Source organism: Triticum urartu, chromosome 2, assembly GCF_003073215.2.
Source record: "Triticum urartu cultivar G1812 chromosome 2, Tu2.1, whole genome shotgun sequence".
NCBI classification, from domain to species: Eukaryota; Viridiplantae; Streptophyta; class Magnoliopsida; order Poales; family Poaceae; genus Triticum; species Triticum urartu.
The window spans coordinates 52537442-52561267 of NC_053023.1; the positions used below are offsets into that span (position 1 = coordinate 52537442).

The window sequence follows — 23826 nt, forward strand, 5'->3', positions numbered from 1 at the left end:
GATGGAGGAAGCCACTACTACAGTCTACAGTAATTCCCGAATCTTTGCCTCAGGTGCTTCTGCGCAGCAAGCAATCTGTACCAGCCTTTAGTCTGTAATCTTATTCAGCATCTTGCTGATTTCACAAAAAAAATCAGCATCTTGCTGGCTTTTGTAACTGTAAAATAATGCCACCTGCAACAATTCTCAAATTGCAAAATGCTGCACTTGGCAGAGTATGAAAACTACTGCTTTAAGCTTTCCTCTTTGCAACTGTGAAGCAAGAGGGTATCTGGAACTCTATTTCTCCTTGATAAAGATTGTACAGTAACTGTGAAGCAAGAGGGGTTTCGGCTTTTCCTTTTCTTTTCCTTTCCTCCTACCCCACGAGGGAGGAAACAACCAGAGGAATATGCCCGAATCTCGCCTAAGGTGCTTCTGCGCAGCGATCTGCACAGTGCTGTTCTTAATCAGTAGCAGTATCTTCATAGCTGTGAAATGATGCTACTGCTCCCTCCCTACTTCCCACCCCTCCCTTTTGCAGGTGGCTACATAGAACAAAGCTTTCAATTTGTCTATGGGCCAACGGCCATAGCATGCTGTCTAACAAACCATATCTCTTCGGCCTTTAGGTAAAGTCTGTTAGCTACCCACCAAAGAAGATTTTAATATGTCACCCTCTAGAGTTTTCAGATCACAAGAATAGTGGATCTAATCATGATGCATGTTAGAGTTAAATAGTAACAAGGTGAATATTAATTCTTGAGCAAAAGATGATGTGAACAACATTTCCCATACACAAACGCACTGCCCTTGGAGAGCCTTTTGGACAAAGACTTGGCATCTGTTCTGAAGACACCATGCTTTCAAATAAATCTTCATCAAAAGATGATAACTGAAGTTTACACAGACATCACTAGGGGAATGGAAACGAATAACAAACTTACGATAATAAAAATTACAGAAACACACGGACGCCTGGTAATTGCCTCAAGTTGTAAAATGAATGTAGCACTTGGCACAGTTCTTCTCAACATGGTTGCTGCTGCGGCTGCGGCTGCTGCTCGCCTTGCCACGCCCAGACTATGTCCTTCAGCGCCGGCCTCATCTCCTGGTTCAAGACCTTCTGGTACTCCAGAGTATCACCGTTTGTCTTCTTCAACTCCACGAGATGGAAGTCAGGGGTGACCTCGAATATCTCAGCATCAATGGACATCACACCTTTCCTTCCAGCCTTGAAGCTTTCCATCCTCAACATGCCACCATCTTTCTTGACGAGCTTCAGTCGCATGCACTTTGCGATGTCCTCGATCTTTGACACGATCGTCGAAGCCGAGTTGGTGGATGTGAACTTGGACTCCCTCTTCTTGTCATTGTCCTCAAACATACCAGAGAGGTCGAGTCCGGTTGAGAGGGAGATTATATCGAAAGCATTCAAGTTGGCGAGCTTTTTTGCTTCTTGTTCCTTGCCCTCTGTTGCTGAGTTGCTGCAGCTCAAGGAATCAGAAGTCGCAGTCATGTCAGCAGCAGGAACGGCATCTTTTGCTTGTAAATTGTATCTGAGCAGTTTTGCATCTAGACCCTTCCTGAACCAAGGATGTTCCATGATTCTCTCAATCGAGATCCTTGTGCTGGGGTTTGGATCAAGAATCCTTAGCAGAAGCCTTCGAATATCTGAAGAGAACCAACTCGGGCATTTGAACTCTGCTTTCCCAATCTTCTTATACATATTCATCAGATTTTTATCTTGGAATGGGAGATACCCAGCCAAAAGCACAAAGAGGATCACCCCACAAGACCAGATGTCAGCCTTAGCGCCGTCATAGCCTTTCCTATTGATCACTTCAGGGGCAACATAAGCAGGCGTGCCGCAGGATGTGTGGAGCAACCCGTCAAGTCTTCTGCACTCAGAAATGGTACTCAGACCGAAGTCTGAAACTTTCAGGTTACTGTTCTCATCAAGAAGAAGGTTCTCCGGCTTCAAATCACGGTGATAGACACCCCTGCTGTGACAAAAGTCAACCGCGCAGATCAGCTGCTGGAAGTACTTCCTTGCAGCATCTTCCTTGAGCCTTCCCCTCTGAACCTTGTTGAACAGCTCTCCACCCTTCACATGCTCCAACACAAAATAAATCTTTGTTTTGGTTGCCATGACCTCATACATCTGAACAATGTTTGGGTGCTTCACCAGCTTCATCACAGATATCTCGCGCTTGATCTGATCCGTGAGCCCGCCCTTCAGAACCTTCTCCTTGTCGGTCACCTTGATGGCAACACTCTGCGAGGTCTCGATGTTACGGGCATGGTAGACCTTGGCAAAGGTCCCTTGCCCGAGCATCTTCCCCATCTCGTACTTCCCCATCAGAATATTCCCCTTCTGCTCTCCCATGATGGCAGGCAGATGTATGCTATGCACACAGAACAGCAGCAGCGATCCCGGACCTTCAAAGGGAGCCTGCGGGTGGTATATGACCTCAACCGTCCCCTCCGAGGTGGTAATCTAAGATGATGGTTGAGATGCCACGTCGAACCCCATTGTGCAGAAGCACATGGAAGAAGAGGTGTGTTGTGTGCTGCTGTGAAGCGGTGTCATCAAGGTCAATCAAAGCAGAAACAGGGGCGGCTACCCTGCCGATTCCCTCGCAAGGTAGCTCTCTAGCATGCAAACACATCTTTCTGCATTCCCTAAGATGTTTCCTCCTTGCTGAAATCCAGGTACTGTCAATCAAGAAAGTAAAGGCGTAACGTTAGCCATAGAGCAATCGGTAGTGAGGACAAATCATTCCGAAACTAGAAGATTCTTCTACATGCAGAAGGCGGCAAAAATTCCGAAATTAGAAGATTGCTCTGTTTGCAAAAGATGGGAAAATAAATCTCTTCCACATACAGGACCACAAGCATATATAGTACTCCCAACGAAAGCTAACTTGCATCCCTTAGCCGGATTAAGAGGGATCTAAACTGCAACCAGATGCATCACTTAGCCGGATTATTAAGAGGGGTCTAAACTGCACCGAGATGCATCACTTAGCCGGATTAAGAGGGGTCTAAACTGCAACCAGATGCATCACTTAGCCGGATTAAGAGGGGTCTAAGCCGCAATCAGATTCGGTTGTCCATAGCCGGATTAAGAGGGGTCTAGACTGCAATCAGATGCGGTTGTCCAACTTTCTATGGCACCTAGCTGATGGATCTGTTTATCTCCGCGCATAACCAACCTATCACGCCTAAACTTTCTCGCTGCCAAAACAGAAGAGACAGCACCCGGAAACGCGCATCTAACCACCAACCAAGGAGCTGAACGAGTCATCCGGCACGAACGAACAACAGGAGAAGGAGAACGACTATCCCTACCATGTATGTAGAGAGAAATCTAGTGCGAACTCCTGAGGAGAAATTGTTTCGGAGACCGCACACGCACCAAATCGGCGAGGCCCTAGACGACATGTTTCGGCCCGCTAGACACATGTTTCGCGCACACGCAGTCGCAGATGAACTGCACTGGAACCAAAGACAGAAGAAGAGAGGCGTGGGCGAGCCCGTACCAGATCCCGGCGGCTCGCGACGCGAACGGGACCGCGGCGACAGCCCCGGCGGTGGAGTAGATCCCTTCCCTTCCTCCGCGAAGAACCGGCGGCGCTCGCGAGACGAGGAGGCCGGCGGGGGAGGGAGGAGGCGGATGCGTGGGCGGCGGGGCTGGGAGACGGCGGAGTCGTGGCAGATTTGCGGCTCTTCTCCTTGGGTTGGGAGGTAGTCTGGTGGGAGAGTGTATTGCAGCGAAAGGTTCAGCTTGAGAGGCGGCTCCGCTTTATACGCGCCGCGGCGGCCAACCCCCCGCCCCGCCCCGCTAGGGATGGATGGATCCGTTCTCGCGGAGAGAAGGAGAGGAGAGATATTCCTCCACCCACCCACCGCCCGCCGCTGTGGGCCGGTAAAATTACGCGCGGCGGGGCCCGCCAATAATGCGCTGGCCTGTCCGCTGCTGCGACGGACGGACCAAATTAGATCGGCCCGTTGCGCCCTCCCACGGCCGCCCTCCGCCGTCCATTCTGCATCGGCGGCCAACCTACTAGTAACAGGGTTTCTTATGGTTCCCGTGCCTGGCCCTTGTTTTACGTGCGTGCATGATGCTACTCCATAATTGTAGGGTCGCGACGAAGGAAACTTTTGATTCGCGGCCGTAAATTTCGGTAGAATTTAGAGCTCTAGCTGGAGCGTGACCGCGCAGATCGCCTATGGTATAATCTGCCAGCTTTCAAAATTACTACTAGCACGTAGTGATATCGAAGGTAGTTACAAGTCCAAGATTTTGCCCGCAAAAAAAAGGGTAAAAGATGGGCAATGTATACCGCGAACGTTCGTTGCGGCGTGCTACGGCCCGACCCTACTCTGCTTGCCTGAGGTCACGATGATGCCATGGCCCGTCGCGCCGTAGTGATCTCCAAACGAAGTGTCACCACTCCAAATTAGCGCAAGTTTATTACTTTATTTATTTACGTAGCACGTGCGAGAGATCGAAACACGTACGAAATGGTCCACCTGCGTGGCCAGCCATGTGCAGACCGCCCAGCGCTTGGCCGGCGATTCGCATCAGCGGTGCGCGCAGGAGGGAGGAAGAGGCCAAAGCAAAGCACGGCGCCTCCTCGTGCCCGGCTGTAAAAGGCCCACCTCCCATCGTCCCGGCTAAGTTAGGCACGCAAAAGCGTCACGGTCAGGGCCAACAAACGTACAAAACCAGCGGAAAACCGAACGTCCAATCTCCTCCCACGCCCGTAAAGTTCTTGCTTAGAATAGTGGCATTATTATTCCGGTGGCTCGCTTGGAGCCTTGCAGCCCATGCATGGCATCGAGAGACCGGAGGCATATATGCATGCGACGATATGCATGCATGTGTTCGTTGTTGCTATGCTCGATCCGTCTCAGGGAGACCCCTTCCAACAGACGGGCATGGCGGCAATGATAGTATATGCACTATCTAGGCGGCTAGAGCGGAGCTGGTTGCTTTTTGGAGAGCCAATGAGACATATGCGTGCACTCCCGCGGCCCGGCCAAGCAATGTGGTGATGATGATGTTGTACGTCCTTCATCGCCTCCCACACCTGTCCTCCGGTCCAGTCGGTGCTACCCCCAACCACAAGCCTCATTATTGGAAAGCTATATTTTCGGTGAAGTGGACTTTCAAAGAAGCATTCTCTTTTCCACTAGAATAGCTTTTCTTTTTTCGGTTTGTCATCGACTATGGGAAAGAAAGAGGTTTCCGTACCATGTATTTTTTTTTGTGGCCAAGTTTGCCCTGCCAAATTTTTGAGGTGTTGCCTTTCCATGTTTTGGCTAGCAAAATGAACTAGAGGTGCTAAAGAAGCATTGATGGCATCTTCAACGTCGATGTCTAAAACGGACATGGTATCTGTCCCCGGATTGTTCCGGACTCGTCCGAAACACGGATATGGAGTCATCCAATGCTATGCTTCAAAGATCTACCTTTTATTATTATTATTGTTATTATTATTTTAAAAATAGCAACGGCAGCGGCAAGTGTAGTGATTTTGAGTGGAGTGATGGTCATTTTACAGTACATGCTAGCCTTTCACCAAATGCTAAACACCGTGCCAAATGCTAATCAAGTACACCTTTCGCCAAAATGTGTAGTGCCATTTTCATAGCTTCCGTCAAATGCTAATCATCTCCTAGTACACCTTGCACCAAAGGGTCCAAGTGCTAATCACCTTCCAATACACCTTTTGCCAAATGCCTTTGGTCATTTTCAAAGCTTCCCCTAGATGCACAAATGCTAATCACCTTTAAGATGCTAGCCTTCCGCCAAATTAATTATCTTTAACAGTGGGTTCCGTCATCCGAATGGGGAGAGGAAGAAGGGTACATGGTGGCTTTTTGTTCGTCATGTGGATGCACCGACTCCCACAAAGTTTCCCTGATTTGCCTCCAGTTTGCAGGATGCCCTGACATGCGGGAACAAGTTAGTAGTAATCCGGAGAAGAACAACATTTTGGTCATGGCCTAAAAATTGACGGGGTAGATTTGGTTGGCAGTCCGAGCATGGAATAGACATCTTCACTCCCATCCGCGTCGGAAAACAAAGCTCATCACCCGGTGAAGAACTTGCGTGCCAACCGGTACGGCGGTACGGAGTTTGAGGTGGCATGTAGGTACGTATACCGGCACTAGCACGCGAGGGTGTTGGCGTAGGCGTACTAACCAAAGTATGGAGTAGCTTAACTATCACCGATGACATGGTCTAATCGTGGGGCTCTCGATCGTTCCATTAATTTCTTGGACACTTCGCTCGTCCAGATCGGTTGCCAAAGCCGTGACGACTGAGGACTACTAAGGACGAGCTGGCTGGCTGTTGTCTGTGATCATCGATTATTAGAGGCTACGGACGATGCAGACGCAGATGCGAGGCATCTTCGAGGAAGGAAGAACAGAGGCAGGTGCGTTTTTTTTTTTTTTTCTTTGAAACTAGAGATGCAGAGGCGTTGAGGCGTGATGAGCTCGGTGTCACTTGCGAAACACCGAGTGTGCAACTCTTTGTATTATTATTATTATTATTATTATTATTATTATTATTATTATTATTATACGTCGAGTGATTTTTTTTAAGAAAACACGGAAGTGTTGTTTTGCTCGTAGGTGAACTGTAAAATTTGAAAATATAGCAACAAAATTCAAGAAATTCTGATTTTGCATGACGGACATTACTGAATATTTTACCAACATGCAAGAGTTTCGTGATGGAAAAACATTCACATCATGATTTTTGCATGCTGGTCGAACACTCGACAAAGTTTGTCTAACAATTTTTATAATTTTTTTCCTGATTTTACGGTTCACCCGGTGCATACTCAACGGAGTGCGGAAACTCCATGTCCCGACGTCCTTTTTTCCAAGAGAATAGCGAGGTTTTTTTTCGGTCTGTGATCGACTATCGAGATGATTTTTGTTCGTATATATATTTTGTGACACTATCTTTTGAACTTGTACAGAAATATTTAGTTGGGGTATATCATGCCTTGAAAGCATTGGATTCGCGGGAGTGATGAGCACATTCTCTGCCTCGTGAAGAATTTACGTGCCAGCCACAGTACAGGGCTCGAGGTGGCCTGTCGGTACGTGTAGCGGCACTAGCACGCGAGAGGGTGTTGACGTAATAGCCAAAGTAGATTAGCAATCACTGATGACCTCTTCTAGTCGCGGGGCTCCATCGATTCATTTCTCGGACGCTCCGTTCGTCCGGGCTTGGTTGCCAAAGCCCTCACGACTTAGAGCTGTTTTTTTTTTTTGAGGGTACGACTTAGAGCTGTTGATCATCTATTATTAGAGGCTGCGTCTCTTCAAAGAAGGAAGAAAAAGATGCGGATGCGGGGGCTGAGACGTCCCGGGCTTGGTGTCTCTTGCGAAACACAGTGTGCAACCCCTGTATCATTGTACTACTACTAATCTAGACGTACGTACGTGGTGGTGGTGGTGTCACCGTAATCATAGAGGAATTATTTGTACGTGCATGAGTGCCATGCATTATTGCAAAAGCACCGGCCCCATGCATGAAGGGTCGCGTGGGCATGCTACGTGGCATGCATGCGAGCTGGGCCTGGTGACGAGGCTGTGTTTCCAAGCTTGCTTGGTGGATGCTTGCTTGTGTGCGCAGAACTTGGCTTGCACGGTGACCACGGAGACTTGCTATCTCATTATAGTGAGAGTAACTTACGTAGTAACATAACATACTTTAAAATAATTTTGCTTATATAGTATGTAGTTAATGAGAAAAGAGGTGTTTCGAGTAACATAATATGTTACTATAACATAGCGCTTTTCGAGGAAGGATGAGTCTACAAGCTAATAAATGAAACCATATATGAAGATAGTAACTTAGACTAGTGTACTAGTATAAGTTACTCCCCACTATGACCAGCCTTAGACGACGGTGTCGTGATTACTCGAAACACCATGGGCGGGGTGGTTCACTGTTGAATCGTCCGGCACGCCACATTTACCACGAAGAATAGCCAACCCCGGTGAGAAACACAAACACGTGTCATAACTCATAACACTTGGAGTTTGACCTCTACTGGACTAGCTAGAAATATACACACGCAACGAACACACATTCTTAATTGGTTTTCTTTTGAAATGAAAAAGAAAGGGCTCGCGAGGACAATACGGTTTAACTACATTCGTACGCGACAGTCCATGCGTGGCCGCACATCTGACTCTTTCCTTTACGGGACGATGTAAACCACGAAAGATATATGGATGCCCCAGTGAATATCGACACGTATCTAGCCATGTCGCAGTCGGGTTAGCTAGGTTCCATCGATCAGCAACGCACGGCTGGATTCGTGTCTCGGCGGAACGGGACGCGCCAAGTGTCGACGCCCACAGAGAGACGAAGTCTGCAGTGTTCGTTAAGCCGCGGAGGAATCAGCCGGTCAATCATCGAAGGATATGCGTGCATTATTGGAGTTAGATTCCAAAGGCTGTAGACTGGCAATGAACATGCATGGTTGTCTCCCTCCAGCGCTTGCCCACGGTTGGTTTAACTTTAACTCTCTGCCATTGCCGGCACACGGCACGCACGTCTCCCTCGCGCGCTCGTTCGCCGGCGAAGGCCGCGTCCTGCTTCCTCCTCCGTCGTCCGCGCCTCGATTTGTGCCCCCAATGATCGATGCAGCAGTCGCGGTCTTCGAACTTTTTCTTTTTCGACAGTGTCGCTGTCTCCGGCCGGAGTAGTTCCAAGGCGCCGGTGGGCGTGCGTGGGGCTCGCGGCTGCTTGTTCATGGTGGACGGACGGACGGGGTTTAACCGGGTGGTTGGGTGCGAGCCGGCCGCCGTAACATGTCTGATGCTACGCAGAACATCTGTATATGCGCGAAATTATTGATTGCTAGAGTACTATCATAGATTTGCTACGCAGACAATGGTGGACGGACGGGGTCAACGGAAGCATCTGGGTCTCCGTGACATTTGATTCCCGTTGGTTGGATCTTGGCTCAAGCATGTGCAAGCATGCATGCATGCATGTTGCTGTCGTAAATTATGTATCTGGATCGGGTTCAAGGATGCATAGGTCAACGAAAGCATCTGGATCCGAATAAACGGTTCGTATGGACGGGGTCACGGCGATGCATGTTTCTTTCTCGTGGATGGGCGGTGTGATTCTCTTTCTCCCCTGATTACAAGTGATCTACTCTTTCTCAAAGAAAAAGGTGACCTTCCCCGCACAAAAAAAAGTGACCTTCTGTCTAGTACTTTCTTTGTTTTAAAATAAGTGTCTCAACTTTTGTAATTGGGTGTGTCTAGGGCACATCTAGATGTGCTCTAGTTATTGCACATCTAAGTGAGTGAATCAAGCATAAAAAAAAGAAAGAAAATATTCACACGAATCTTAATGTAAGATCAATGACATATGACTTAGATGTGCAATACTTATGGCACATCTAGATGTGTTTTAGCAAAACTGTTTGTAATTACCAATTTGGAGGATTCACATGCCAAGTTTTATGCCTAAATTCTCCTGGAAAAGAGAAGATCTATGCCCTAATTTTCTGCAGGGAGTGCTTATTTTCAACAGTTTTGCTAAAGCACATCTAGATGTGCCATAAGTATTGCACATGTAAGTCCTATGTCATTGATCTTGCATTGAGATTTGTGTGGATATTTTTCTTTTTCTTTTTTCTTTTCCTCTTTATACTTGATTCACTCACTTAGATGTGCAATAACTAGAGCACATCTAGATGTGCCCTAGACACACCCTATTTTCAAACATTTCTTTTGTCTTTTTTGTGCGAATGAGAGGTCCACATCCGATTTCTATTGAAGAAACAATTTTATCTTTTACAGAGAAGCTCCGAACATTTTATCAATTTTTTTTAGGAGCCGACCATTTTATCAGTAAATGTTTATGGGCCAGAGAGATCAAGTCATGGGAATCAAACGTGTTGAGGCCACTAGGTGTAAAAAGCCCTCCAACTGAGTGGAAAGATGTCGTGGCGGCGGCACTCGTGCTCGATCGGGGCTAACAAGAAAAATCAAACGTGCAAGCTGCCACACTAGTAAAGGCACACTTTATTGAATTCATTCTTCAGTCAGTTGCTTCAAAAGTCTGAACTGATAAAGGAAAGTGGGCAATATTTTCAACACTTCCCCTTAAGTCTAGACTATTTTAATCCTTAGACGTGGGAGGCTTAATGCTCCCGAGCCGCCGCTTCTCCTTTCCCCTTCACCCTCGAGTCGCCCCCGCGCGGTGACCGGGGGGAACCCTAGCCAGTCGCCACCGGTCCCCCACCCCCCGTTCCCCCTCTCCCGCCATCCCACGGGGGTCGGTCCGGCAAAGCCCGGCCGGATCCGGCAGCGGCGAGGTCTTTTTCGTTCCCTCGCGCTGGTGTCGTTCTTTTCTTGAAGACGTCGTTGTGGTTCTTCTCATCGTGCCCGGGCTTCGGGTGACCTTCGCCCGTTTGGACTAGGCAGCGGCAACACTCCTCGCCGTCTTCCCTCTTGGGGGCGTTGTCGTGGAGTTTAGCTTGGTGTGCTAGCTTGTAGCGTGTGGGTGTTTAGTGATTCCGGTGCTTGTAGTTGGTAGCATAGTTGTGTGCGTCTGTGTCTGCAGGATATCTTAGGATCAGCGTTCTTTCGGGCGTTCGGCCGTGTACTTCTGTGGTTGGTGCTTTATATATAAAGCGGGACAAAAGCCTATTTTGAAAGTCCTTAAACGTGCGATCGATATAGGCCACGGAATCATTTTTATTTAATATCGCGTTGGCAGGGTTTTGAACTCAAGACTTCTTGACTCGGATATCATATTGAATTCACGCACAACCAACTCATTCAAAATTCCGAACTGATGGAAGAAAATAGACAATATATTTCAACACACTTTACTTAAATTATTATTATTATTATTATTATTATTATTATTATTATCATCACCATCGGTGGTTTACTGAGTGTAGCAATGCCGCCCCTACCTGCATGTCATCCTCCATGGGATGGTGAGCTGACGCCCAAACAACAGGTCTCGTGAAACTCCCGCATCAGAAGTAGATTTATTTAGCTTAGCTAGTGGCGAATGGTTGTGAAACAACTTTACAAAGTAGTATCATTTGAATACTCTACTTCATAATATCTTCACAAACAAGGAGTACAAGTTTAACAATTCAATATTACCATGAATTATGAAGCTTAGAAAAATGTCGAATCATGAGTGCAGGCCCAGACTAGCTAGAAGAGGAGGTTGCTTTTGGTGAACCAACACACTCCCGTGGATGCAACGTGACGATGTTCCTGACATGGTATCCTAAACTACACCTGTCGTCCAGCTGGTGACTTCCTCGAGCCTAGAAGAGTAAAGTGCCAAAGGTATCACTCACTCACTGGTCATGAATTCATGATGCCTAATCCGCCGTGTTGATCGACCCGGTTGCGAAAGCCGTCACGCCTAATGCCCATGATGGTCTGTACGTAGCTGTTGATGCCGATCATTAGACTGCGATGGAGATACCCATGTGAGACGTCTGGTTGCATGGCTTGCCGCTTGTTGAACGAACACCCACTGTTCATCTGGTGTATCATTGTACACGATACGTACCTCCTGTCTCTTTGTAATAATAATAGGGAAAATAATTGCACGTATCATGTACGCGCGTGCGCGCGATGCATGATTGAGAACGTCGGGCCCGCGAGGTTTGCGTGGCATGCTACATGGCTTGCATGCACGAATCCATGAGAGCTGGAATTGATGATACGACACTGCATATTTTGCATGCAAAAACATATATAGTCAAACAAGCCTTTGGCTGTAAATATTCCTCAAAAATTCCTACTAACACAACAAATAAATCATGCTTGCAGATTGTTTGTTTGTGTGTGTGTGTGTGAAATGATTGGGGTGTTCTTTACCATCGCAAAAAGTCTATTTAAAAATTAATACTGAGAACTGCAGGTACAGAAATAGCAAGCAGCAGGGTTAGAAAAACCTAATTCAAATATATACAGACATGACCAAACCTTATTTTGGCAATGACCGCATTCATTAGGATTGTTTTATAAAAAGTACCAGTTCAACCTACATGTAGATTACTATAGGTGTGAATATTTTAGTGAATTTTCTGAATAACTAACGAATATATTTGCAAAAAAATAACCAACAAATAAGAAAATGTTTTAGGCACTAGGAGTAGCGGTGCCCTAGCAAAAATACTACACGTACGGGGTGTTTTTTTATGGAAGACCACAGTGAATTTTTGCACACATGGTAACCAATTTCCAGGCGTTATTTATTTTCTTTCGGAAACAGATAATGTGGGTTTTTTGCTTGCGAATGGATGGACGCGACGTACGTGCAAGATATACCGCGAATGTGATCTATTCTTTGCGGGAGATTCTACACCATGAAAGATATACTAGAGACCAAGGAGGCGAATGTGATCCATTCTTCGCGGGAGATTCTACACCACGATAGATATACTAGAGACCAAGGAGAGAGTGACGCGCGCATCGTCGTGCCCTCCTTCGAAAATGAAGCTAGAGAAGGACCATCTTACGTCGTGGTCACCGCGAGCTATTTTCACCGCGCCATCAGCCACAGCTGGATTCTCGCTCCCCGGGGTGAACGGGCCGCGTCCAGTGACGGGAAACCCACGCTAGCCGCTACCTACACAATAGTTTTGCCCGCTCAAGCCAATGAAAAGGATATGCGCGCATAATTGGAGTGAGATTCCAAAAATTGGAGCTCTCGTTGTTGGTTAAAGTCTCTCTGCCATTCTTGCCGCACATGGCACGGACGTCTCCCTCGAGCGCTCGCCGCCGAAGGGCGAAGGCCCTGTGTTGCTTCCTCCGTCGTCCGCGGCGCTTTCCCCGGTGACGCGGTGACGCCCAGAAAGTGCCGCTGCCGCAGTCGCGCCCACACTTAATTTGTCCCCTGCAGGACCGATGAAATCTGTGTCTTCAAGCCTTTTCTTTTCGACACTGTCGCTGTCTTCCAGCCGGAGTAGTTCCATACTTCCATGGCGCGGTAGCCCGAGCCGTGCAAGGTGCTCGCGGTTGATCGTTCATGGCGGACGAAACGGAGTTTAACTGGGTGGGTGCAAGCCGCCCTCGCATGCGTGCTGCTACGCATGACATGGCACAACATGTTCCGCTCGTAAATTATGCATTCTTAGTTCCCGTTGGATAGATCAATCGTCTGCATGCATGATGCATGCATGCACCTGCATGTTGCCCTCGTAAATTATGTCTCTGGGTCGGGCTGACCAGATGCATAGCAGCATATACCAGTCAACAGGCAAGCATGTGGATCTGAATAAATATGGAATGCATTTTTTTTCAACCGGACGCACATCCCTTTCCATTAATTGCTTAATGAAAATACAACAATAGCAGTCTGAGTATACTGGACTAAAATCACACACAAATGGCTACTAGAGTTAACGCAACAGGAGGCAGAAAGGGGGTAGCGAGTTGGAGCACCAGCAGGAAACCCACTGTGAGCACTTCTAAAACGAAGTACCCACCATGGGGCGAAAATAGTATCCAAGAGACGGACCAAAATAAGGCAGCTACTGACACCACCCACCAGCAGACAATTTAACCTTAGTGGGCATCAAACCCCAGTGAGTATCTAACAGACCAAACAGCTAGCACACACTTTCAGCTCAAACTTTTTCAGCTCCCCTGCTCCAGCGCGAGTCTGCCACGTGAAGTAGATCGATCAGCAAGAGATGTCGCCACTCGAACTATCTTCTGCACCCCAGCCTGGAATTTCTCCTTGTCATCTCCTTTCATCAGACCTGACCAATACATCATGAAAGAGCACACGGTGAAAACAGTCTCTAGGGGTGTACGAACAACACGTTTCTCAAACGTGATCTTGTTGCGAGTACACCAGATCTCCCAACAAACAGCAGCAATGAATTCCATGTAATACTTCCTCCCACCAGGGAGGAATTTATACAGCCACACCCAACTTTGCCAAAAAGATTTGGGGCAACTTGATGCCCCCAAGGCCAAGCCAAAAGTTCCCCACACCGAACGAGCAAAAACACAACCAAAAAATAGGTGTCCAGCAGTTTCAACGTCATGACAAAACGAACAAGAAGGATTACCAGGCCAGTTTCTTTTACGCATATTTTCTCTAATAAGGACATCATTTTGAAACAATTGCCAGATGCAGATTTTAATCTTCAGGGGAATCTTTGCTTTCCAAACCCACTTATAGTTAGGTCCGGCCAGGTCTTTCTCCAGCCACTCATATACTGATTTGGTGGTAAAGATTTTCTTAGGAGTAAACTTCCAGCCTACAACATCCGGAAGGTTATTAAACGGGAAATTTCTAGCTCTCTCCACAATATCAGACAACTGCTCGGCCAAATCACTAAAGAGAGTGCGTCTGAAATGCATTATAAAGTTGTTAGTAGCAAAAGATGCAACAATACAATCTTGTTCAGAGCAGACATCAAATAGAACAGGAAACTGACATTTTAAAGGTGTTTCATATAGCCAGGGGTCATGCCAAACCCTAGTCAGGTCACCCCTATTCGTCTTAATTTCTCTCCCAGCCATATAAACATCTTTGACTTTCATAAGTGCTTTCCAACAGGGTGAATCAGAAAAACGAGCTTGCACATTGGCAACCATTTTCCTTTTGAAGTATCGAGCACGGACAATACGTTGCCATAGGCCATCCCCAAATTCAAGTTTCCACCACCACTTCACAAGGAGACTGATATTTTGCTTATGGAGATCCTTAATACCCAGACCTCCAATATTCCTAGAGCGACAGACCCTATCCCACCTGACCATATGATAAGCCCCTTTTTTCCTCCCCTTCCTCCGAAAGAACCGGCGACGATGAACATTCATTTTTTCAGTAACAGTTTTATTGAGGAGGAACATGGACATAAAGTAGGAGGGAATACCATCCAAGCTAGTATTTACCAAGATCGCTCTAGCCCCAGAGGAAGCAGCATAACCCATCCACGACGCTAGCCTTTTAATCAGCTTAGCACCCAAGAAATCCCAATCTATCGTTTTGAGCGAGGAATAGGTTATTGGGACCCCCAAATACCTCATAGGGAGCTTGCCAACTTGCCAACCAAACATCTCAGCATACAATTGATCAATGTTGTTGTCCCCTCCGATCGTAAACACCTCACTTTTATCAAAGTTGATTTTCAGGCCTGACATGAGTTCAAACAGGTAGAGGAGTAACTTAACATTTTTGGCTTTTTCCACATCATGAGAAATGCACAGGACCGTATCGTCAGCATACTGCAGAATGCCCACGCCCCCATCAATGAGATCGGAAGCCAAGCCTTGAAACAGATTATTTTTCTGAGCAGCCAACACCATCTTAGTGAGGCACTCAGCCGCCAAGTTGAATAAGAAAGGGGAGAAAGGATCCCCCTGTCGGACCCCTTTAGCACTCTGGATATACGGACCCGTCTCATCATTAATCTTGACACTAACCGTACCATTACGAAGAATTTGAGAAACCCAACCACACCATTTGTCATTAAACCCTCGTTTAACATGATAGTCGAGAAGGAAATCCCAGTTAACTTTGTCGTACGCTTTCTCAAAGTCAAGCTTAAGGATAACCCCGACATGTTTTTTGATGTGAGTATAATGCATAATTTCATGGAGGGAAAGGACACCATCCATAATATTTCTTCCTTTTATAAAGGCATTTTGCTGGATACTAAACAGCTTAGGAGCATAGACACTCACCCTCCTATCCATCACCTTAGTGATCAGTTTATAGGGACAGCGCAGCAAACAAATGGGTCTATATTGCTGGATTCTCTTGGCTTCAGAGGATTTAGGCAACAGGGTAATTATGCCATAATTCAGTCGGTGTACATCCAATTTACCTTCGTAAAACCATTCGAATAAACGATACAAGTCTGCGTTAACCACCTCCCAACAATGTTGATAAAATTCGGCCGGGATACTATCGGGGCCAGGGGCACGATTAGGTTCCATCGCAAAAAGAGCTGCTTTAATTTCCTCGAGGTAAAAAGGTCTCGTAAGGTCCTCATTATCACTAGCATTTAGAATTTCCTCCTCGGGCCACAAAGAGGCATCGATTTTGCAAATGTTACCAGGAGCAGGCCCAAATAATTCCTTATAGAAATCTGTAGCATGGGACAAAAGGTTCTTAGTCCCCTCAATGAATATGGAACCACACTCAAGGGAATAGTATTTTTCCTCCGTCTCCCGTTAGCCACTTTATGGAAGAAATCCGTATTACGATATCCTTTAAGCAACCACCTCTCACTAGATTGTTTATGCCAATAAAGCTCTTCCTATGTATACATATTATTTAGTTCCACTAAAATATCAAGTTTCCTAGCATAGGCTTCCCCACACATGTCACTCTTCTCCTCTAGCAACTCCAATTCCTGAAGTTCTAGTCTGAGAAGATTCTTATTAACTATGTTATTACCAAAAATGTTCGACCCCCACCCTTTAAAGATTTTTTTGACCCTCTTCAATTTAATATTAAGGGTGTCGATAGGATCCTCGGTATACACAGGTTTAGACCAAATATTAGCCACAAGAGGGAGGAAATCAGGGTTATTCAACCAGGTCACATCAAACCTAAAACATCTGCTGCCCTGAGCCCTTGAAGGAGCCACCCCCCCGACATTCTTGTTTATTGGACCAAGTAAAAGAACCGCCGGACATATAGATCTCTCTCAGCCCAAGTAAATGGATTATAGAATTAAAAACATCCGAGAAATGAGACATAGGAGTTTGTTTGTTTCTGTCTCCACAATGACTAAGAATATTAAAATTTCCCCCAACCAGATAAGGAATGTCAATTTTATTACAAAACGAGGACAGCTCAGCCAAAAACTCAGGTTTCCTATCATCATGTGCAGCTCCATAAACGACCAGTAGAGCCCACTTGCACTTCTTAATTTTGTCAAAAAGGTTAATTTGCAAAATGTACTTGCCACAAAGAGTGTCAATAACATCAAACTTCTCTACTCTCACACCACATAGGATTCCTCCAGATTTCCCAATTGAAGGGATCCATTCCTAGTGGAAATTAGCCATAGGGTCAAGCTTCCAAAAAAGGAGGTTTTATAATTTTTCTTCATGGTCTCTTGAAGACCAATGAAATCAACACCATTGGCACTAATGATATCTGTGAGACAGGAAGACATGCCTTTCTTTCCTGCCCCCCCTACAGTTTCAAAAGATACCTATCATTTATATCGACTAGGTTTATCCCTCACCCTGATAGGTCTGCCAGGTTCCAAGACAGACCTATCCTCAATTTTTTCCCTTTGTCTTCTAGTAAGAGGCCTAGAAGAGGAAATAGGGGATGAGAGAGCCACTTTGACCTTACTAGACTTTTCTTTTTTCTTTTTCCGAGACTGGACTTTGATGAAAATATCATCATCCCCACTCTCCTGATCACCCTAGGTCAATGAGAGAGGAGTAGAGTTACCACAACAGTCATTAATGGTAATTTTAGCAGGAACAGAATTTTTCACCTGAAGCATTTGCCTAGATGACTCTAATTCCCGAAGAACATCAATCGTAGCAAAATTATCATCAGGAATTTCAACCCCCATGAGAGAGGCACGCAACATAATAGCAGTATTGGACAGAATAGAGAACTGATTATCAGTAGGAGGGGTGCCATTACCTTCCAAGTTGCGCTTCCTCATTCTTCCAGAGGCTATCTCCTCCACCCTAGCAAGCTTCTGGTACTGATTGCGAGTAGAAGGCCCGGTTGGCTCAGGAGGCACGTTTTCATGCATAGGAGATCCATTGGGCGACTCCACAGTGTACACACTATGAACCCCACCACCCTCCACCGAGCCCTCCTCAAGTTCCACCACACGTGGCAGAGCCGGCCACACCACATAGTCTGATAGTTTAGTCAAGTTACCAAAGTGACCAAAATTATCCAAAAAAACAGGCGAAGGAGGAATAGGTGTAACAGCCCAGGCACCTGTTTTCATAGGCTCAACTGGGACCGGAGAGGCACACGAGGCGACAACAACTCCTTGATCTTGACTAAGCCCCTCAGAACTCATATTAACAGTTGGCGAACTCAGCTCAGGAGACTCCATAGCCGAGTCTCCTGATCGACGGTGTTTTCCCTTTTTCCCGTGATTCATAGAGTGCTTCTGCTATTGCTCACGCGCTTGTTTTGATTTTTTTTCTTTTCTGGTTCGTTTCAATAAATAAATATTTTTTTTCAAAAAGGGTCCAGATCTATTATAAAAATTCACTGTAAGTACAAAGTGTCTCAAACATAATACAAGTTACATTGAGAATCTGAAACCATAAAACGATCACTGCTAGCGATAGAATGAGCCGCCGACACGACACTTTCACTGGATTGTTTGGAGTGTCTATTTGACACTTGTGTAATTTTAAATTCATCATCAATAAATAAAAAATACGTTCATAGCCTAACACATGATATGGAAGAAAAATCCAGCAGACCTATGATAAAGTCATATTTTTCTCTCTCGAAAAGGGGATAACCCCGGCCTCTGCATCAAAGGATGTAGACACCCATTATTGGAAAAATAATTAGCAACAAAAGTACAGAAACATCAACATAATATTACATTATCCAAAAATAAATAGTAGACACTCTACCAAAATTACCTAGTAGAAAGTCCATTGCTCAAAACATAAAAAATAATATGGTACTCGTTAGTATGTATAAATTCTGCAAGATTTTCAAAACCTAAATAAAGAAAAATTGCACAAAAGTGCTTGTGGGAGCCCTTACATGGAAGCGCTTGGTTTTGGAGGATGTTATCAATTAAGAATAACCGATACATGTTTATAGAAAAGATAACCCTAAAAAAAGGTGCCCAGCACACTATCTGTAAAAGCACTCCGGTTAAGTGGGAACATGTCCTGGACCCGTTCTCGATCGGGAGTGACAAGAAAAATCAAACATGCAACTTGCCGCACCCGTAAAGATGCACTTTACTTAGAGTATTATAATAATTATAATTATTATCGGTGGTTCATTTGGAGTGTAGCTGCGTGGCCCCTACCTGCATGTCATCCTCCACGGGATCATGAGCACATGCTTGCTTTTGTCCAAACAATGGGTTTCCATGAAACTCCTACATCAAAAATAGATTTGTTTTAGCTAGTGCCGAATGGTTGTCAAACAACTTTACAAAGTACTAGTAACTTTTGAATATTCTACCCATAATATCTTCACATACGAATCATGAAGATTAGAAAAATATCGAATCATCAGCGCGGGACCAGACAAGCTAGAAAAACAGGTTGCTTTTGGAGAACCAATGGAACAAAGACTCCCGTGGATGCAACGTGACGCTGTTCTTGATGGTATATCCTACATAGTACACCTGTCGTCCAGCTGGTGGCTGCCTCAGGCCTAGAGGAGCAAAGCGGCAAGGTATCACTGGTCATGAAGCCCTAATCAGCCATCTGGCCTCGGCTTCTTTTTCTTGTACGTTCTGTTGATCGATCGACCCGGTTGCCCGAGCCGTCACGCCTTGTGTCCATGATGATACTGTACGTCTGTACGTAGTTATTGATGCCGATTATTAGGCTGCGTAGGAGATGCACATGATGCCAGATTCCTGTCTCTTGTAGGCTGCGTAGTTATTGACGTCTGGATGCATGGCTTGCCGCTTGTTGAACATCGACTGTTTATCTGGTGTATCATTGTACATGATACATACTTCCTGTCTCCATAATAATAGGAAAAATAATTGTAAGAATACGTATCTGTGTGGATGCATGATTGAAAGCATCGGGCCTACGATGTGGCATGCTACATGGCTTGCATGCATGCACGCGCACATAGGAGCTGGAACTAACGATCGGAGACTACGGGCTTGGTTTGGTTTGGAGGATTTTTGCAGGAATTTCATAGGATAAGATTTTTGTACGAAATTTTCTTTTGCAGCCCTTTGATTTGTAGAAATGAAATTTTATTTCTATGGAGGAATTCTTCTATCCTCCACATTTCATAGGAAAATAAACATTAACCTAGATTCAATAGAAAAAATCCTACGAAGTGAATCAAAGGACATCTTCTTTCCTATTCCTATTCATAGGATTTGAGATGCATGTCATCTCATTTCCTATGACTTTTCTATTCCTATAATTTTCCTACCCTATGAACCAAAGAAGGTCTACATAGGAGTGCGGGAAGAAGAAGGAAAGAGAGATCAACATGCGTCTCGACCAATGCATGCGTGAGGGCTGCTCGTTTAGGAACGTGACCTGCCTCCGCCCCGTGCGTGCGCCTATCCGTGCTCCCGCGTACGTGACTTGATTTGATTGGAACATAATAAGACTCGGGTCCACCCCGTCAAATCAGGGAGGATGATTAGATTAGGAAGGAAAAGAAAAAAAACAATCATAGGATGAAGTGGGAGCACGGATGAAAGCATATGGAGGGAGCAGGCAAGCCGGATCCCTCGTTTAGTGACCACATGGGTTACTGCGCATTGATTTCTCAAGCAATTAGGCGCCGTGCTATTAACTATGATGCTATTTTTCAGTTACATGCAAAGAAAACTAGAGCCAATCGTGAAACACCTTGGTCCATATTCAAAATCCAGACAAAGTTAACTCTCTGTGTGTGTGTGTGTGTGTGTTTTCGAACGTATGGACAGGGCGTGCATGATGTGCCATGGATTTGATCCTTTCTTCGTGGGAGATTGTACACCACGAAATATATACTTGGATCAATGAAAGATTGGTGAACGCACCGTGACACGCACGCCCTTGTTCGAAAACGAAGTTAGAGAAGGACCATCTTTTTATGTCGTGTGGTCATCGAGAGCCAATTTCACCGTGCCATCAGGCACAGTTGGATTCTGGCCGACGTGAATGGGACGCGTCAAAGTGACACCATTTCCTCGCTAGCCGCTAGCTCCACAGTACTAGTTGTTCGTAAGTCATGCTTTTGTTAGATCTACCTCGATGCGGGACTACACCAATAATTGGTTGATATTTCCATAGGTTCTAGCTCAGCAGGTGTTTACCATTCTCGTTACTGTTCTGGAGAATGAACCGGTAGAGAGAGAGAGAGAGAAGGGCCATCAACGGTTATGTCGTCATTAGGTAGGTAATGTTCCTCTCAGTGGAACCGGACGCGCCGAAGTTTCGACACCCACACAGCACCTAGTTTCTTCGTTAAACCGTGGTTCTTTTCGAGTCCTAATAAACTCATAATTAGCAGCGATGAGGAATCAAGTACTAGTAAATTAGAGTGGAGTGGGATTCCAAAGGCTGTAGGCAATTAGCATACCACATGCATGCTGATTCTTTTCCTATAACAATCTTTTAACTCTCACTGCTAGTTCAAGTTAACTTTGCCGGGGGAGGCACGTCCTGCTTCGGCCGTCGACGCGGTGACGCCCAAGAAGCTGCCGCAGTGGCGCGCACACTCGCCTGTCCTCGCCTGGAGTAGTCCCGCTGGTGCCCGTGGCCGTGGGTGGCTGCTCGCGGTGGCGGCTGCTTGTTCATGGTCGATGGATGGGTTTATCTGTGATTGGGTGGGTGCAAGCCGCCGTCGCATGTATGCTCTATGCTGTAATATGCCTGAAAATTGCTTGCTTGCTTGCTTTAGCATTTCGTTCAAGTTAGTTGGATCAATCATGTGCCTGCATGCACCTTCATGTGGCTCTCCTAAGTTATGTCTTGGGGTCTTGACCGGATGTCTAGGTCATAGCGACCATCTGGACCCGAATAAACGGTCCCTAGGAATGCATGTGATGTAGACATGGATTATCAGCTCCCGAGCTCAAACGATCCCCGATGAGCAGTAAAATAAAATATAATAATTTAACAAGTTTAAAAATTCCTTTTTTACAAACTTCGACAAATGTTTTGTCTGAAAATTATCATTAAATGATCTTTGTGCAAGTCGTGGCAAAAAAATAAATCTAATGCTTCCAAAATGCAAGTCAAAACTGTTACTCATTAGTATGAATAAATTCTGCAAGATTTGAAAATAAAGAAAAATTGCACAAAAGTGCTGGTGGGAGCCCTTACATGGAAGCGCTTAGTTTTGGAGGATGTTATCAATTAAGAAACCGATACATGTTTATGGAAAAGATCAAACCCTAAAAATCAAACGTGCCCAGTACACTATCAGTAAAAGTACGATGTCCTGGACTCGTGCTCGATCGGGACTGACAAGAAAAATCAAACATGCAACTTGCCGCACCCGTAAAGACGCAGTTTACTTAGAGTATTATTATTATTATTATCGATGGTTCATTTGGAGTGTAGCTACGTGGCCCCTACCTGCATGTCATCCTCCACGGGATCGTGAGCACATGCTTGCTTTTGTACAAACAGTTGGTCTCCACGAAACTACTATTCCATCCGTGTAGGTGTATAAATCATTTTAGATTATGCACCGTGATCAAAACGGATGAGAAATAAAGAGGACTTAATGTTTTTTTGCTAACTAATAGCATTGCATGCAAAAATGAACTAATCACAACATGTCATGTTTGGTAGACTCAATTATTGAAAGCGTGCACGACCCACATCTCTTAGAGCATCTCCAGCCGCGCCCCCAACAAGGCCCTCCAGGCGACTTTTCAGCCGCCGGCGCCAAAAAATCGGCCCAGTCGCGCCCCCAAGGGCTCAATTTTCGCTGGCACGGGGCGAAATTGACGCCGGCGGACCCAACCCGAACCCGGCGGGGGCGCTCGGGGGCGCCGGGCGAATAATTTTTGGCGCGAAAGAGCCGCGGGCCCTCCTTGCCAGCGACTCGTCTCGTTTCTCGCCGCTTCGTCGTCCTCATCGCCTCGTTTTCCGCGGCGAATCAATGCCAAAGCTGTCGCGCGCTGCCGCGCCGGTCATCCTCCGCCATTGATGCCTCACGGGCGGCGCAGTGAAGGCGTGACGACGCGCGTCCCCGCGCATGCCACGCGTAGACGAGGCGGCCACGCGTGCTCGCGCCGCCTCCGCCTATATAAGCCGAACCCAGCGCGCCGGTGGCACACACAGAGTCTCCACCGCCGACGCGCCCTCTCTCCCCTTCCTCCCTCTCCCCTCGTCGTCCCAGTTCAAAGAAATGGCCGAACGATTCCCGGGCGACGGCGAACGGTTTCGGCCGCCGCCACCTTCACGCGGACGAAGCTCGGCTCCTCTTCGAGGCTGAGTACCCGGTCCCGCCGGACATGCGGGTGCCCGAGGCGTGGAGAATCAGCGCCGGCGGGGTCCCGGTGCCACCACCGCCCATCGGGGCGGCGCGTCGTGCGGAGATCGCGCGTATCCGCGCCTCTCTGCCGCGGGCGGCGAGGGAGGGGCCGCGCTACGTCCCCGAAAGCCCGCTCTGGGAGCCGTACTTCCGCCGTCGTCACGCCGAGCAGCTCGAGGCCACCAACGGCGTCGTGCCCTCCGGCAGGCTCAACTCCAAGGGGCGGCGCTGATGGTGGGGCGTGCTCGGCCGCACGCTGGAGGCCGTCCTCGAGTACATCGAGGGCGGCAACACGCCGAGGCTGGAGTACCCCTCCTCGCCGTCCTTCTCTCGCTGCCGTGGGAGCTCGTGGACGCTGAGGCGCATGGACCCTGGGGCGTCCTCCTCCTCGTCTGGTCGGTCGACCGGCTCTCCCTGCCTCCGCCCCGTCAAGCCGGAGCTCCAGGACACGCCCGTCAATGCGGAGCCCCAGGACACGCCTGTCAGCCGGCGCACCCGCAGCTCCGGTATCCGCATCGCCGACTCCACCCCCGCTTCCGGACGCCTAGTCCTCGTCGCGCCCAAACCGGAGCCCAGTCTCCCCCCGGAGTACGAGGAGATAGCCCGACGCGGCTTCTCCGACGCGGACGCCCTGCGGTGGGCGC

General features: G+C 47.0%; 1 protein-coding gene across 1 annotated transcript; it reads right to left on the minus strand.

Moving 5' to 3' along the window:
• Positions 1–802: 802 nt before the first annotated feature.
• Positions 803–3822, minus strand: LOC125535655 (CBL-interacting protein kinase 2-like). The gene is made up of 2 exons (XM_048698728.1): positions 3525–3822; positions 803–2697 (listed from the first exon to the last, which is right to left on the minus strand). The coding sequence occupies exon 2, from the start codon at positions 2366–2368 to the stop codon at positions 1010–1012; it is 1359 nt and encodes a 452-aa protein (XP_048554685.1). The 5' UTR covers positions 2369–2697; positions 3525–3822; the 3' UTR covers positions 803–1009.
• Positions 3823–23826: the final 20004 nt, after the last annotated feature.

Excerpts from the sequence above, each read along its gene's own strand:
- LOC125535655 (XM_048698728.1), bottom strand. The coding sequence starts at position 2,368 with ATGGGAGAGCAGAAGGGGAATATTCTGATGGGGAAGTACGAGATGGGG.